At 51.1% G+C, this 15,593-nt stretch overlaps 2 protein-coding genes across 3 annotated transcripts; one reads left to right on the top strand and one right to left on the bottom strand.

Moving 5' to 3' along the window:
* The first annotated feature begins 6,956 nt into the window (after positions 1-6,956).
* On the top strand, positions 6,957-12,223 carry MEPCE (methylphosphate capping enzyme). Of its 2 annotated transcripts, XM_080830752.1 has the most exons (5): positions 6,957-7,060; positions 9,041-9,721; positions 10,960-11,178; positions 11,359-11,485; positions 11,617-12,223. In XM_080830752.1, exons 2-5 carry the CDS (start codon positions 9,458-9,460, stop codon positions 11,667-11,669), a joined length of 663 nt encoding a protein of 220 aa, XP_080686878.1. In that variant the 5' UTR covers positions 6,957-7,060; positions 9,041-9,457; the 3' UTR covers positions 11,670-12,223. The 2 variants fall into 2 exon arrangements, with proteins under 2 accessions (XP_080686878.1, XP_080686877.1); XM_080830751.1 differs by lacking the exon at positions 6,957-7,060 and having other exon boundaries at positions 7,763-9,721; positions 11,617-12,222.
* Positions 12,224-13,196: 973 nt separating this feature from the next.
* On the bottom strand, positions 13,197-14,415 carry PPP1R35 (protein phosphatase 1 regulatory subunit 35). The gene is made up of 4 exons (XM_080830193.1): positions 14,079-14,415; positions 13,746-13,998; positions 13,526-13,662; positions 13,197-13,442 (listed from the first exon to the last, which is right to left on the bottom strand). Exons 1-4 carry the CDS (start codon positions 14,307-14,309, stop codon positions 13,269-13,271), a joined length of 795 nt encoding a protein of 264 aa, XP_080686319.1. The 5' UTR covers positions 14,310-14,415; the 3' UTR covers positions 13,197-13,268.
* Between the last annotated feature and the right edge of the window lie 1,178 nt (positions 14,416-15,593).

Here is a 15,593-nt window from a genome sequence, read left to right as displayed (position 1 = left end):
GTTTTCTTCAGAAGCATAAACTCATCCCACAAAGCTCTCCTAAATACTTAAAACACAAATAATCTGGCAATTCTCTGACCTAATTCAGAGGTCCCTATGCATAGGAAACCCCCCTTTTTAACATCACTATACTCTTTATATGCCCTTTACTTAGATCTCCTAGTCCAATAAATCTTCCAGTGTGCTGAATTCTAGCAATCTCTCTCAATTCATGGCTCAAAAATATTTGGCAACCAGCAGAGGTCCCCAGGGAAGCTAGTAATAGGAATCTAACACCTTCACTGTATATCCTACAGCTATCTACTCAGATGTTCTATACTACATCAGTATGCTTCGTTATCACTACCAAAACTGTGACTAATAATGATAGATGACACTTACTGAGCACCAGCTATATTCTTTATCCTTAACATGTGTCATCTTATTTAAATAAGATTTAATCTTGTTTAATTTATTTGTTTAATTTAATTAAATAAGATTTAATCTCATTTATTTATTTATTTATAAGATTTAATTTCATTTAAATAAGATGACATATGTAAATTTTATAAATTTAAATTTATGAGATCTGTACTTTTTTTTTTTTTAGATTTTACTTATTTATTTGACAGACCAAAATCACAAGTAGGCAGAGAGGCAGGCAGAGAGAGAGGAGGAAGCAGGCTCCCTACTGAGCAGAGAGCCCGATGCGGGGCTTGATCCCAGGACCCTGGGATCATGACCTGAGCCGAAAGCAGAGGCTTTAACCCACTGAGCCACCCAGGTGCCCAATCCGTACTTTTTTATACTTGGAGAAATTGAGGCTTAGAGGGATTTAGACATAATAGGTAATCTATAGGTGATAATTGATTTGAACCCACCTGATGTTAAAGTTTGCACTATTATCTACAGCATGCTGTATCCGAACAGTCTAATTCAGTGCTTCAAACCCATTTTAATATCACAGTACACATAGAAAGCATCTATTAAAAATACACACTGAAATACACCGAAAATTGTATTTCAGGTATTCTGGAGTAAAAGGATCAGGCTTTTCACAGCCATAGACAACTGAGGGTTGGGAGTAGGGGGACCTCCAGCCATATCAAAGGCTAAAGAGATCAGTATCTGCACACAGCCATAAGCCATTTGCTGTCTAGCAGAGTGCCAAGACTCATCTTGTGACATTGCAGTAATTTGTACATTATTTTCCAATTTGCTTTTCACTATTGAGACTATTTCTACTCATCAATTAGAAGAAAAATGCCCTTGGTTTTATCAGCTTAAACTTCTTATAACCCTTCTACCCAGTTTTTTTAGGCTTAACACATGTAAGCCATTCTTATTTTTATAACAATTATAACAAGCATTGTAGCTCTGGGAGGGACTACAGAGGTCACAAAGTGCCAGCTCCCCTTTTTTACAGATGGAAAAAATATGCAAAACGCAATTAAGTGATTTGCCCAAAGCCTCAGTGTTAATACATGGTAGAGCCAAGGTGAACCCAGGCCTTTTCCTCTAAATTCTACTAATAACACATCTATTCTGCTCAATGATCTCATTTCTCACTGTTGGTTTTAAGTAACTTGAAGGCCCTGGACCTAAAACTCAATCTTCCAACTATGTCATCTCCTACCATAAAGAGACCCAAAAGCAGCATAAAATGGATCTTTTATAAAAAATATATACACACCCCTTTATAGGATTTGACAATTTTAAGACCCTCAAATGACCAAATTATAGTGAACAATCAGTTGATCAGGGTATGGAGTTCCTCCCCCTAGATCCCAAGATAAATTCAAAAGATATTGGGTAGGGGCACCTAGGTGGCTCAGTGAGTTAAGCCTCTGCCTTCGGCTCGGGTCATGGTCCCAGGGTCCCAGGTTCGAGCCCCACATCAGGCTCTCTGCTCAGCAGGGAGACTGCTTCCCCCTCTTTCTCTGTCTGCCTCTCTGCCTACCTGTGATCTCTCTATCAAATAAATAAATAAAAACTTAAAAAAAAGATATTGGGGACCTGACTTAGTATGTGTACAACATGGCTAATTGTATTTTCAAATTATCTTTGGTTATTTTTTTGTTCCTTGTCTTACTTCTGTAAATGTGAATAATTCAGGTGTGCAGTTCTGTAGCAACTACTTTTCCTTTGTATCGAGGAGCACATTTCCTCACTATTTCCATCTTAACTCATCACAACCAGCCCCTAATTCTATTTACTCTAGGAAGAAAAGGCAAGCGGGAAATTGGGGGAGAAGTACTACAGCAAATTGGTCTTCTTTATTGATAATTCTATATAGAAGCTAGAAACTGATAGGCTGTAAAATGAATAGTAATTTGACCACAAATGACAAACACTTCTCCCAGATTCCAGAATTCCAAAAAAGATCACGAGAAGTCCCTATGAAGGTAATATAAATTACAAGGTGAGCTATACTAAATGGGGAAAGCAAAATGAAAATTAGTGTATTTGAGGTGACAACATTTGATTTTTTAAAATGTGCACTTACATAATATGCTTGTATATCCATAAACTATCTCTGGAAGAATACACAAGCAATTGACAAAAATGTCTCTATGAAATAGAACTCGGTGGCTGGGGGTAGAAGAGAGCTTTTTACTGTACCCCCTTGCATATTTCTAGCATTTTATTAGATGCCAATGTTACCACATCAAAAGTGATATTTTAAATTCCAAATTCTTTAAATAAAATAGAGTGTTTTGATCCACCTAAAAATGCAAAATTTTCTAGCACTTAGGTTCAAATCATTACCTAAACCTATACTGACCTCTCTAGGCCAAAGTGTGTTACTGGCGCCCCAACCAACTGTCTAAAATCATGGATCGCTGTTAATAAGATACAGTAAATTTATAAGCAGTATTATATAATAATTCCCCCTAATATTTTTTTTCTTTGGTGCAAAATGGTAGTTTATTAAATCACAGGGACAGGACCCATGGGCAAAAAGAGCTGCTGCCCCGGGGTTATTAATTCCCCTTAATCTAGAGTGTGCTTGATGAAAAACATTACTTTTAAAGAAAATATCTAACCTGATCAACAGAAAGGGGAAAGCCAAGAAGTCCCTTTCAGACAACTCAAGTCTCTGCTCCTCTGTTTCAGATGAATTTTCTTCTTCCACAATAAGAAATATTAAAATATAGTGCAGAGAGAGAAAAAAATTTTTTTAAACCAGATAGTTAATAAATACACAAAATACCACCAACTTTCATCTGACCAGCTACTAAATGACCAGGGGCTCTGGAGCCAGGAATAACATTTGAAGGGTTTTTTGGTTTTTGTTTCGTTTCTGTTTTTACCTCAGATTGTGGGGGGGAAGGGGGATCCAATAGAGCTTTAAGTACGAAAGTAAAAGAAAATTCCATTAATCAGATCCTACCCACTCAACATAAGAAGGGTGAAAATGGGGAAAAGAACTTGGAAATAACAAATGAAGGAAAACAAGGGATGGTGAATGAAGTGTTCCAAAAAAGAGTAAGTTTTCTTTCACTTAAAACACTAAACATCATGGGGTGCCTGGGTGGATCAGTGGGTTCAGCCTCTGCCTTCGGCTCGGGTCGTGATCTCAGGCTTCTGGGATCGAGCCCCACATCAGGCTCTGCTTGGCGGGGAGCTGGCTCCCCCCTCCTCTGCCTGCCTCTCTGCCTACTTGTGATCTCTCTCTCTGTGTGTCAAATAAATAAATAAAATCTTTTTTTAAAAAACACTAAAAATAAATAAATAAATAAAAAACACTAAACATCACGACAGTGATTTTAAGATGAAATCATCTCCTTCAGCAGTTCTCAAAGTGTGATCCAAAGACCCCTGGGGGTCCCTTCCCCTTTCCAACTACTAATCCATGTTAGGCTAGATTTTCTCATACATTTCAACCAAAACAAGATATCATAACAGATTGAATTCAGAAACAGATAAAAACCTAGCTGTCTTCTACTAAGCCAGACATGAAAGAGACTTGCAAAAATGTAAACCACCACCATTCTTCACACTGAATTTCATTTGGGAAAATATGTTCTTCATAAAAATGTCATATATGGGGCGCCTGGGTGGCTCAGTGGGTTAAAGCCTCTGCCTTCGGCTCAGGTCCTGATTCCTGGGATCGAGCCCCGCATCGGGCTCCCTACTCGGCGGGGAGCCTGCTTCCCCCTCTCTCTCTGCCTGCCTCTCTGCCTACTTGTGATCTCTGTGTCAAACAAATAAATAAAATCTTTTTATTAAATGTCATTTATGTAAACACATTATTATTAATTCTAACATACTGTTATTTTAAAGTTAAATAATTTAAATGTTCTCGGTTCAAGTTCTAATATATTAATACCAATAGATGTAAAAGACATATATGTAGCTATAAACCAATCTTTGGAATCCTTCATAACTTTTAAGAGTATAGGGGGGTTCTGAGACCATTAAGCTTGAGAACTGATCTAGCTAAATAACAATTCAGTCATGTCAGTATTTTTCAGAAACCGTTAACCCTCTTTCACCCATTTAGAAAGTGCACACAAATTTCTCTCTCCTAACTATCAATTATTACCTCTTTCTATCATTCCTGGAATCTTTGGTCTAAGAGAATACACGTAAACCCTGCAGAATTGTCCTTAGACACACAGTCTGCACAGGCTCCACTGAGCCTGGAAAACTTTAAAATCTCCTTTAAGCTAGAGTCTGATTGTCATTTGGCATCAATGTTTAATGGCATTTGGACTCCTGCTTATTTTCATGTTCCCATTAATAACCATAGTGGAGTTTTTAACTCTTTCCTCCCCCCACCCCTCTGCAAGCATAATTTCACAAGAAAGAAGATTAAAAACAAGATTCCGGCTACCTTTACTGTCCATACCTAACAAGATACCTACTGTGGTAACTACCTGAACTAAACCCTGTACAGAATCTTATCAATAAATTAATGATGAGGAGCGCCTGAGTGGCTCAGTGGGTTAAAGCCTCTGCCTTCAGCTCAGGTCATGATCCCAGGGTCCTGGGATCGAGCCCCGCATCAGGCTCTCTGCTCAGCAGGGAGCCTGCTTCCCTTCCTTTCTCTCTGCCTGCCTCTCTACCTACTTGTGATCTCTGTCTGTCAAATAAATAAATAAAATCTTTTAAAAATAAATAAATTAATTAATGATGAGGGGCGCCTGGGTGGCTCAGTGGGTTAAAGCCTCTGCCTTCGGCTCAGGTCATGATTCCAGGGTCCTGGGATCGAGCCCCGCATCAGGCTCTCTGCTCAGCAGGGAGCCTGCTTAGTTCTCTCTCTCTCTCTCTCTCTCTCTCTCTCTCTGCCTGCCTCTCTGCCTACTCCTGATCTCTGTCAAATAAATAAATAAATAAATAATCTTTTTTAAAAAATTCTCTCTCCCTAAAAATAAATAAATAAGATAAATTAATGATGAACTGAAGCTTATTCGTTCAGAGGGCAAAGATACGGCCACTTAGCACGAAAATACTGGTTTTCCTTCGTGAGCGCTGAGTTCGTTCGGACTCTTGCTACCTGCCGGCTGCAACACTTCCACAAGGTGCCCGTTACCGACCTCTAAGTCGTTTTCTGAGTTGTTTTCACTTAAAAGAGCACATTCCCACGAACCCCCAGATCCCTGCCCCATCCCCCCTCACAAGGTGCCGAGGTCTGGAACAGTAAAAGCCCTAATTCCGCCTTTGAAACCAGAGGGAAAAATTTCTGGGGATCCGCATTTTTCCCGCTCTTTTCTCTCACCAACTCGCTCTTAGGACGGCAATTACGAGCGAAGGTACCACAGAGCCAAAACTCCTTCACTCCCCTCAGTGGATAGAACAGTGGCTTGCTAGCCCCTCTTCCACCTCAAGAACCCCCGCCACGAGATCATTTCCCCTCAGCTGCCCGCCCGCACCCCCACACCCTGTGAGGAGCCACCAGCATCCTCCTTCCCGCTCAGCCCGTCGTCGCCCGCCACAATATTGGGTCACTTTTGTCTGTTTGCTGAGGGTAGGTTTGCCGTAGGGATTCTAAGGAGGGGTAAGAGCTCGTTGTCGTCCTGAAGAGAAAACTCCTCAGGCGACGGGCACGAGGACTGGCAGCGCCTAACCCTTTCATCTGCAACCGGAGAAGAGCCAGCTACCTTCTGGAACAAGGAGGACCTAAAGGCAAGGAGCAGAATGAGCCACTGCAGCAATTCTGCAAAACCCTCCAACCTCGACCCAGTTTTCCCGCCACCAAGAAAAGGCGTGAAGACACGCACTAGCGGCGTTGCCACCCCCGCGGCGGGCTTCCAGGACTGGGGCTCATGCGCAGTTAAAGCTACTTCTGCGTTTGCGCAGCTGTTACTTCCGCCATCTTGCAACCGAATGCCCCGTGAAACTACAAATCCCATAATCCTCAGTGGCCTCACTTTTTTTAGGCGGCAGAAGCAGCGCCTGATCGCTCATGAAACACATCTTTCTTTTACTAACTTTTTTCTCTACCCCAGACGGCCTTTTCCTTCCTCTTTTCGTTTCCTGATTCCTGTTCTTCCTTTTAGTTTCCTTCGCGCCCTATCTTGATATTTTAGTTGAGACGACCCGCAACCCCACTCTCGCCTCTCCCGCCTTCTTCTCTGCCACAGGACCCACTCCCCAGGCACTGTTGGCAGGGAGAACGCGCCACCTTAGCACCCTGTGCAAAGGGCGCCGAATAGCTTCTTCCCCATTGGCCGAGGCAGGGGGCCCAAAGCAGGCCGAACCCTCTTCCCCGCCCACACTCCTTTTTATATAAGGCTGCGTGAAGGCAGCGTGTGTTTGGGAGGGCCTGCGTGCGAGGTGGCGGCGGTGGTAGTGAATGTAGCGCTACTGGTGGCCGTGGTGGGCGTCGGGTCGCAGTCCGCGGGTTGGGGGCTCGCGCGCAGGCGTCGGGCGGTGGGAGGAGGTGCTGGTGCCAGGGCTGTGGGTGTGGACGCGGAGAGGAGGGCGTGGTGTCCCCAGGTGATCGCGATTGGGGTAACGCGGAGGAGCAAGAGAACGACTCGCCATTTCGGGGGAAGAGGAAGTTGGACAACATCGGCTGTTTTAGTGCCTTTTTTTTTTTTTTTCAGTTCAGCAGAGAATATTTCCCAGGGGGGTGAGTTACAATGACTTATTGTATTTTACTGAGAACAGTTCGTAGGAAAACTATCTGTGCGCTCCTCTCTTTCCCTTCCTCTACTTTTAGGTTCACCCCTCCGTTCCCTCGGAAGCCTTTCTAAAGGGGGGGGGTCGAATTAGGAATAATTCATGAGGCCCACCCCCATCCTTTGGCCACGCCCCCTCCAGATCGTGCTGACGCACGTTGCGTGTACCAAATCTGAGGAAGCGACGTAACAGTCCCCGCCCCTAGGGTGGAGGGCGGGGCATCATCTCCAGCACGTGCTGCATCTACCCGCGCAAGCCCAAAAGGGTGTGCGCAGGCGCTGCCCGCTAGGGGGAGGAAGGAGGCGGGGTAGGGAGGTTGCTGGGTTTAGAGCCGGGCGGAGACCGCTGAGACTCATTCCTCAGGAACAAGGGTCGGGTGTCAAGGAGACCTTTTCACACCAGCTCCCCGTTCCCTGCCTACGGTGGGTGGGATCGCGCGGCAGAGACAAAGGATATCAGTAGGGACGGACATAGCTGCGAAGGGAAGTAGGGTGTCAGTTTGGGGTGGTGGGCTTTTGGGGGGGCTGAGGTGGGCTATATTTAAACTCCCGGAGCCGTTAAGTTGGTTCGTACTCATGCGCGCGCAACCAGGGTGGTGGCGGAGTGCGCATGCGTGATTCAGGGGCGAGAGGAACGCGCTCTACCAGTGCGCGCTCGCGGCGAAGCGGTAGTGGTAGAGGAGAAAGGGGTCGGCGCACGCGCGGTTGATTCCTCGAGTTGTTCGGTTCTCGCGGGCATCTTGTTTTGGTCTCGCGGGCGAGTGGGGCGCGCTTCGGGGGAGGCGCTTGGGCGCGAGACTAGGCGAGAAGAGCAGGGCTGCGCGCGCACCCAGGGAAGGGGGGAAGGGAGCGGGCTCTAGGGAGGGGGGGTTAAGCCCCCAGTCCCCCCCCCGTTGCCCTCTTCTGGGACGGAATAAGGGGAGGAAATGATCGAGATGGCGGCGGAGAAGGAGCCGTTTCTGGTGCCGGCCCCGCCGCCGCCGCTCAAAGATGAGTCGGGCGGAGGGGGCGGCCCCACGGTGCAACCGCACCGAGAGGCCGCCTCCGGGGAGCTCTGCGGCGGGACGCAGCGTGGGCCGGGCCCGCGCGCACACTCGGCGGGAGCCCCGGCTTCTGGGGCCGGCAAGGAGAACCCTGGGGCTACATCCACTCGGGGAGGCCAGTCGCAGCAGCAACGAGGGGGCGGCCCCCAGGCACAGTCGCATGGGGAGGCCCGCTTGTCGGATCCCCACGGGCGAGCAGCTCTCCCTGACGTGGGGGAGGAGCGACGGGGAGGGGGCGGAACAGAGCTGGGCCCCCCTGCCCCTCCTCGACCCCGTAATGGCTATCAGCCCCACCGGCCCCCTGGGGGAGGCGGGGGCAAGAGGAGAAATAGTTGTAACGTAGGTGGGGGTGGTGGAGGCTTCAAACATCCGGCCTTCAAGAGGCGCAGGCGGGTTAATTCGGACTGTGATTCTGTGTTACCCTCCAACTTTCTCCTGGGGGGCAATATCTTTGATCCACTGAACCTGAATAGTCTCTTGGATGAGGAAGTGAGCCGCGCACTCAACGCAGAGACCCCTAAGTCATCTCCACTTCCGGCCAAGGGGCGAGATCCAGTGGAAATCCTCATCCCCAAAGATATTACTGACCCGCTCAGTCTCAATACTTGCACTGATGAGGCCCAGGTAGTTCTTGCATCGCCACTCAAGACTGGTCGGAAGCGGCATAGACACCGGGGACAGCACCACCAGCAGCAGCAGGCGACTGGAGGGAATGATAGCCACTCTGTGCTCCCCACAGCCCCCCTCACTCCCTCACTCCATGGGGAGGGCACCACACAGCAGCCGCGGCATAGGGGCCAGAACCGGGATGCCCCCCAGCCCTATGAACTCAACACCGCCATCAACTGCAGGGATGAGGTCGTGTCTCCCCTTCCATCTGCCCTACAGGGTCCCTCAGGCTCCCTTTCAGCCCCTCCAGCTGCCTCAGTTACCTCTGCACCCCCGTCTTCCTCCTCACGACATCGCAAACGTCGCAGGACTTCCAGCAAGTCAGAGGCAGGGGCTAGGGGTGGAGGCCAGGGTCCCAAGGAAAAGGGCCGAGGGAGTGGGGGAGGCCGCCACCACCACCACCATCACCACCACCACCACCTCCACCCACTACCTGCAGCAGGCTTCAAAAAGCAACAGCTCAAGTTCCAGTATGGGAATTATTGCAAGTACTATGGTTACCGCAATCCTTCCTGTGAGGATGGGCGCCTTCGAGTGTTGAAGCCTGAGTGGTTTCGAGGTCGGGACGTCCTAGATCTGGGCTGCAATGTGGGCCATCTGACCCTGAGCATTGCCTGTAAGTGGGGTCCATCCCGCATGGTGGGCCTGGATATCGATTCCCGCCTCATCCACTCGGCCCGCCAAAACATCCGACACTACCTGTCTGAGGAGCTGCGTCTGCCATCCCAGACTTCTGAGGGGGACCCCAGGGCAGAGAGTGAGGAAGGGACCGTAACCGTCCGAAAGAGAAGCTGCTTCCCAGCCTCACTGACAGCCAGCCGGGGTCCCATTGCTGCACCCCAAGTGCCCTTGGATGGAGCGGACACATCAGTTTTCCCCAACAATGTTGTCTTCGTCACGGTAAGAGGGTCCAAAGGCTCTTGGGATAGGGGCCAGGTGTGAAGATGAGATTAAATGGGAACAAGACAGGGGAACGTTAAGAGGCAGAGGGATTTATGCATGCACTCTGCTAGGAGAACCGGATCCTTAAGGGTCTGAGTCTGTGAATGATTGCCGAGTGTCTCCTTTTCTATAACCTGGAAAGGTGGGGATTCTCACCTGGGCCCTCTTGTCATGACTCCTGGCCCCAAGATGGGGTTTGACTCCTTTTGCTCTGCTCCCGGCCTGGACTGTAATCCAGACCAGTCCACCTTCCCTTGCTGGCTGCTGCTGCTCGCTACATTTGGTCCAGATGGAAAACTGCCCTCCAACGCACTGAATGAAGGTGCATGAAGGGACAGGTGTCAGACATGGCATGTCTTGGGGTGGGTGGAGGGATAGGGTAGTGGCTGACTAATTTTGATAGGGACTTAGATCCGGAGTTGGTTGAAGAGTGTTGGTGATCAGGACCTCAAGTGACTTGGCCAGAGACCATCTCATGTTGACCCTAGATAGTGGGATAGGGAAAAGTCAGAGTGCTCTGCAGGAGGGGAGGGTACTGTCTTCTCAGAGTGTCTGTTCCCTGACTACACAGAGCTCTCCATAGAACACTCCAGTTCGGCCATCTGCCGGAACGGTTGGTGCTGGCGGGTTGGGTTAAGCCTGCAAGAATGAACTTTGTGAGCATATCACCTAGAAAAGGTTTCCTAAGGGCTGGGGTTCTTTACTTCTCCCTGAGAAAGGAAATAGGCCTGGAACTCTGCCAGCCACAACTCCAGGAAAGGAACCACAGGCTGGTTCCCTTTCAAAACCTGGGTTAGGTCCCTTTGCATAACATTGAGTCACCCAGCTTAATGTTTGTGGGGTGGGACAGTGTCTTGGGAGAACCCTTGTTCCTTCTCTCAAGTTTCACCCCAGTTTTGGAGACCTCGTGGGTAGTTTGCTCAATTTAAAATTCTCCATGCTCCCTTTTTGTTTGGCTTACCACCAACAGAAAGCAGGGGTAGGAGGGTGTAAACAAGAAAATGAGACCCAAGAGGGCACCGTTTGTGAGTTAGTCTGACAAGTGTCAGAGAACGTTGTGGCCAAGGGCTAAGGTAAGGCTGTAGGACTTTCTGTCTTAGAGGCTGCAGAGCAGGTTGATGGGGGGGGGGTCGGCGGGGGTGGGCAGTGGTTCTTTCATTGCCTCTCTTGACCTTGCCCCCCATTCTTGCCTTCAGGGTAACTACGTGCTGGATTGCGATGAGCTGGTGGAGGCCCAAGCCCCCGAGTATGATGTGGTGCTCTGCCTCAGCCTCACCAAGTGGGTGCATCTGAACTGGGGAGATGAGGGGCTGAAGCGCATGTTCCGCCGCATCTACCGGCATCTACATCCTGGGGGCATCCTGGTCCTAGAGCCCCAACCTTGGTCATCCTATGGCAAGAGAAAGACGCTCACGGTGAGTTGGGATTCGCGTGGATATTGGGATACCCTTCCTTTAGCTGGGGCAAGAAAGGCCTCAAGGAAGCAGAAAGAGAAGTACTTTCTGAACAAGGTGAACAGGTCCCCTGGGTGGGTATCTTTCTACACCAGAGGAGAAGCCAGCAAGCTGAAGTGGTCCCCTGCCTTTCTCCCCCAGGAAACAATCTATAAGAACTACTACCGAATCCAGCTGAGGCCGGAGCAGTTCAGTTCGTACCTGACATCCCCAGAGGTGGGCTTCTCCAGCTATGAGCTTGTGGCTACACCCCACAACACCTCCAGAGGTAAGGCTGGCTGACTTGGGGGAGGGTGGGAGGCCAGGGTCGGTGAGGTGGTGGGTCCTGGCAGAGAAGGTGCAGATTCTGTGGAGTGCTGAAGTCCCGCCAGCCCTACTGATTGCACACTCTCCCCTCAGGCTTCCAGCGCTCTGTGTACCTGTTCCACAAGGCCCGTTCCCCCAGCCACTAAGTGGCCCCCTGAACAGAAAGTGTGAAGAAGCTGCCCACTGCTCTTAAGGACCTGGGGGAAAAGGAAAGTATCCCAGGGTCTTTCCTTTTTGGCTCCCAAAAAGAGTTTCCTTTCCTGGATCTGCAAAGAAAGCTTTTCCTGTGTTGCTGCCCCAGCCTCCTCCCTACACATCTGGCACCCTAAGCAGCAAGCCCAGCTGTGCTGGAGTTAACCAACATCCTCCTCTCTCCCCCAGCTCACCGGGCTGGATGGCATGGACTGTTTGCTGACCTCTGTTTTCCTAAGGGTATGGGAGGTGGGGGGGTATCAAGTTCTCCGGCCTCTTCCTCCTGTTCTCCAAAGGAGATTTCCGTTTCTCCTCAGCCCCTGTCCCTAGCTGCATTTCAGCGGACCACAGATAGATGGACTGAGGGTTAAGAGGGGGAAGTCTGGCAGGGAGGCATGCAGGTACTGTGAAAATCCTTCCCTCTGCTGACCCCCACTGGGAGGGGGGGTTGGGTTTGGAATGTAAGAACAGCACAATAAATTTGATGTTTAGGGCAGCGGCCCCCACACTTGTGTCTGGCGCTTTCTATCTAGTGGGGAAGGGATGGTGCCTCCTGTTAGAACCTGTGCTTCCTCTGCCCAAACTAGAGTCTCAAGAAGAGGACAGATTTTTCAGTGGTTGGGAAGACTGAGTGTTGAATGCTAGTCACATCTACACGCAACTAAAGAGAGCTCTAATCAGGAAGGAGGGGTGTAATGTGAATTTTTATGTGAAACTTGAAGCAAAGAGTCCATTTCCCTCCCAAAAAACCACTGACAATTTTTTGGACAGAAGGCTAACTTTGGAAGAATTAACAGTGGAGCTGAAGTGGACCTAGAGACAGTCACTACTGATCAGACCACCCACCCACCTTTTTTGTGTTGTGCAACTGGATGAATGGGCAATTAACATGAAACTCTTCAGCAGCTCCTCAAGTGTTCTGGAACCTTGAATATTCAACAAATACTGAGCCCTCTTGGATCTGGTGTAAACGAGATAGGCAAGGCCCCTAGAGGTCAAAGGAAGGAATTTCAATAACTGGGTGCAAATAGCTAGCTGCCTTGCAGGCTCCTTGAGCCAGGTAATTAGGGAAGGACTCCCCAAAGTATACAAGAGATGGAGACCCACCCACATGTCCCAGTGATCAGAACTAAGCAGTGTGGGGCACCTGAGTGGCTCGGTGGGTTGAGATTCAGACCCTTGATGGGAGTCCTGCTTCCAGCTGAGCACGGAGTGTGGAACCCACTTGCAATGCTCTCCTGACCCCTACCTTCCTCCCCCCACCCCCCTCACGCATGCTTTCACTCCCTTAAAAAAAAGTACTGCAAAGGAACAAACGTGGTTCTATGACGGAAGTCAGGGGAAGAGGTTGGACAGTGTTCTCAACCTGCCATCACTACCAAGTTCCAAAAAGGCCAAAAACTTGATTCCCGGACCCGGACAGCTTCCCACCCTTAGGCCTGACCCCATTTTAAGGCTCCCAAGAAGAGTCCCATTTGTTAGCAAAACCATTTTATTCTGAAAAATAGTTTTAACACAAAAATATTAACTAGCACTCCGGGGAGCCTCCACGTCTACGCTTCCCAGCGCCTCAGTGTCCGGTGCATGAGGAAAGTGTCCTCTGAAGGGCGGGGCCGGAGTTGAAGACGGAGAGGAGGCAGACCATCCAGGGTCAGGTGCGGAGACTCATAAAACAATGTTTCTGGGTCACAAAGGATGGTCATGTCTGGCCCTGACCCAGGTGGCTCCTGTTGGGAAGTGGAGCCCAAAGCAAGGTTACACTCGGGAAGGGGAAAGGGGCACGACACGGAAACAAGCCCAGGTCCCTCACCTTTGGGGGCGGGGCTCGGGCCTGCGGTGGCAGCAGCGCCAGTTTCTCCCTCAGCGCAGCGTTTAGAACCTGTTCCTCGGGCACCTGCAGGCTCACCAGGTCTCGGAAGAGCCGCTTGGAGCGCGGCACGTTCAGCCCTGAGACCGCAGGGGGAGCGGAGGTGAGCGGCGCCTCTCAGCCCCACTTCCCGCGCCCCGCCGGGCGTCTCTCTCTCTCTCACCCTCGGCCACGCTCTCCTCCAGGCCGCAGCGGGTCTGGAACGACTTTCTCAGCTGTTCCTCCACGGCCTTCGCCGCATCGAACTGGCCCTCGGCTGCAGCCCGCGCGGCCTGCAACTCGAGGCTCAACGCCAGGCTGCTCTGCTGCGCGGGCGCCCCCAGGTCCTGCGGTGCCGCGGGCTTCTCGCTAGGTGCTGCGGCGGCCGGCGTGGGGTCGGACCGCACGGGGGAGAGCGGCGCCAAGCGAAAGCGGACCTGGGAGCAGAGAGCGGGACGGTGAAGAGACGGGCGCGGGCTTGTCTGCGGGCGGGCGGCCAGACCTTCCCCCAGCTCACCTGCCGCCCCTTGCGGGCCCCGCCCCGCCGGTCCGCCCGCCCCTTCCGCCGGCCGGGGCAGCCGGTCGGCTGCTCGGGGGTCTCGGACCGCGAGCTCAGGCTCAAGTCCAGGCCAGGTTCGGGCACTGGGGCTCTGGGCTCCGGGGCGCGGGGTTCTGGGGGTAGCCCAGGAGCCGCCACGGCCTCCTCCCCTTCGACCAACTCCAGCTGTGCCTCCCCACAGCCCATCATCTTGGTGTGGCTGCCGGGATGCAAGGTCTCGGGAGGCCGGGGGTCACGGGACACGAATTCGCCACCACCAGCCCCCCTCCGCCACCCCTCCCGAACGCCGCTACCGGAAACCGCTAGCCCCTACCCAATGGGGCGGGAAGACCAGCCCCCGCGCCATCCCATTGGCGCTACTAAGCGTCATTTCCGTTGTTCGCTCCCTTTCTCCCGCGGGCTTCCGCCCGCAAAACCTCGGCCCCGCCCCTAAGCCAAAGTTTTGGAACCGCCACCGGTGGAGGCCCTACGGGTCCTCACGAGGACCATTTCGCCTTTGGAAACCTGGACGTGGCGTGTTTATCCTGCAGGGTATTTACCTGACTTCTGCTCGAGTCCACAGTGTGTCTGTCAGTCCCTTCTGTCGAGGCGCCAAACAGGACAGCTTTAGGTCAAGGGGCCCCGCGCAGGCCCTCCCTCGTCAGTGCCTCCGCAGCGTCTCCCGGCGTTCCGGGACTGGGACCGAACTGGGACCAGTAGAGCTTCCCAGGACGAGTGAGCGCGGGGCTCGCAGAGCCCAACCCCGGGCTCCTTCCAGGGACTCTGGGCGTTCTTGGTTGCCCGGGCGAGGACTGCCTCATTGCGCCTTAGGGCCTTTTGTGACTTTGTCCCCGTGGAGGGCTCCCTAAAATATTCATCTCTATAAAAATAGGTATCAGGGGCGCCTGGGTGGCTCAGTGGGTTAAAGCCGCTGCCTTCGGCTCAGGTCATGATCCCAGCGTCCTGGGATCGAGCCCCGCATAGGGCTCTCTGCTCAGCAGGGAGCCTGCTTCCTCCCTTCTCTCTCTGCTTGCCTCTCTGCCTACTTGTGATCTGTCTGTCAAATTAAAAAAAAAAAAAAAAAAGGTATCTGGGGCGCTCGGGTGGCTCAGCGGGTTAAAGCCTCTGCCTTCAGCTCAGGTCGTGATCCCAGGGTCCTGGGATCGAGCCCCGCATCGGGCTCCCTGCTCAGCGGGGAGCCTGCTTCCTCCCCTCTATCTCTGCCTGCCTCTCTGCCTACTTGTGATCTCTGTCAAATAAATAAATAAAATCTTTTTTAAAAAATAGGCATCTGTAGATTGAATACAGTTTTTAAAAGAAAGTTTCGGTGGATTTATTCTGGACTCCTAGACAGGGCAGGAGACTGAACTGCTTGTCTGCTTCCCGTGTTCCTTGGGGCAGGTCCTCTCAGTTCTGTGCGCCTGTTTCCTCTTGTGCAAAATGTGCTAAGTCGGGCGCATGACTCTTGAGGCTCTCCCCAAAAGGGGTTAATAG

This window comes from Martes martes (genome assembly GCF_963455335.1).
Source record: "Martes martes genome assembly, chromosome: 18".
NCBI lineage: Eukaryota > Metazoa > Chordata > Mammalia > Carnivora > Mustelidae > Martes > Martes martes.
Note: the sequence above shows the minus strand (reverse complement) of the source record. Positions and strands in the feature narration are given on the sequence as shown.

Excerpts from the sequence above, each read along its gene's own strand:
- MEPCE (XM_080830751.1), top strand. The coding sequence starts at position 8,036 with ATGATCGAGATGGCGGCGGAGAAGGAGCCGTTTCTGGTGCCGGCCCCG. Across the intron at positions 9,722-10,959 it reads ACAATGTTGTCTTCGTCACG|GGTAACTACGTGCTGGATTG; the intron begins GTAAGAGGGTCC and ends TCTTGCCTTCAG. Across the intron at positions 11,179-11,358 it reads GCAAGAGAAAGACGCTCACG|GAAACAATCTATAAGAACTA; the intron begins GTGAGTTGGGAT and ends TTTCTCCCCCAG.
- PPP1R35 (XM_080830193.1), bottom strand. The coding sequence starts at position 14,309 with ATGATGGGCTGTGGGGAGGCACAGCTGGAGTTGGTCGAAGGGGAGGAG. Across the intron at positions 13,999-14,078 it reads GGGCCCGCAAGGGGCGGCAG|GTCCGCTTTCGCTTGGCGCC; the intron begins GTGAGCTGGGGG and ends CTCTGCTCCCAG. Across the intron at positions 13,663-13,745 it reads GGAGGAGAGCGTGGCCGAGG|GGCTGAACGTGCCGCGCTCC; the intron begins GTGAGAGAGAGA and ends CTGCGGTCTCAG.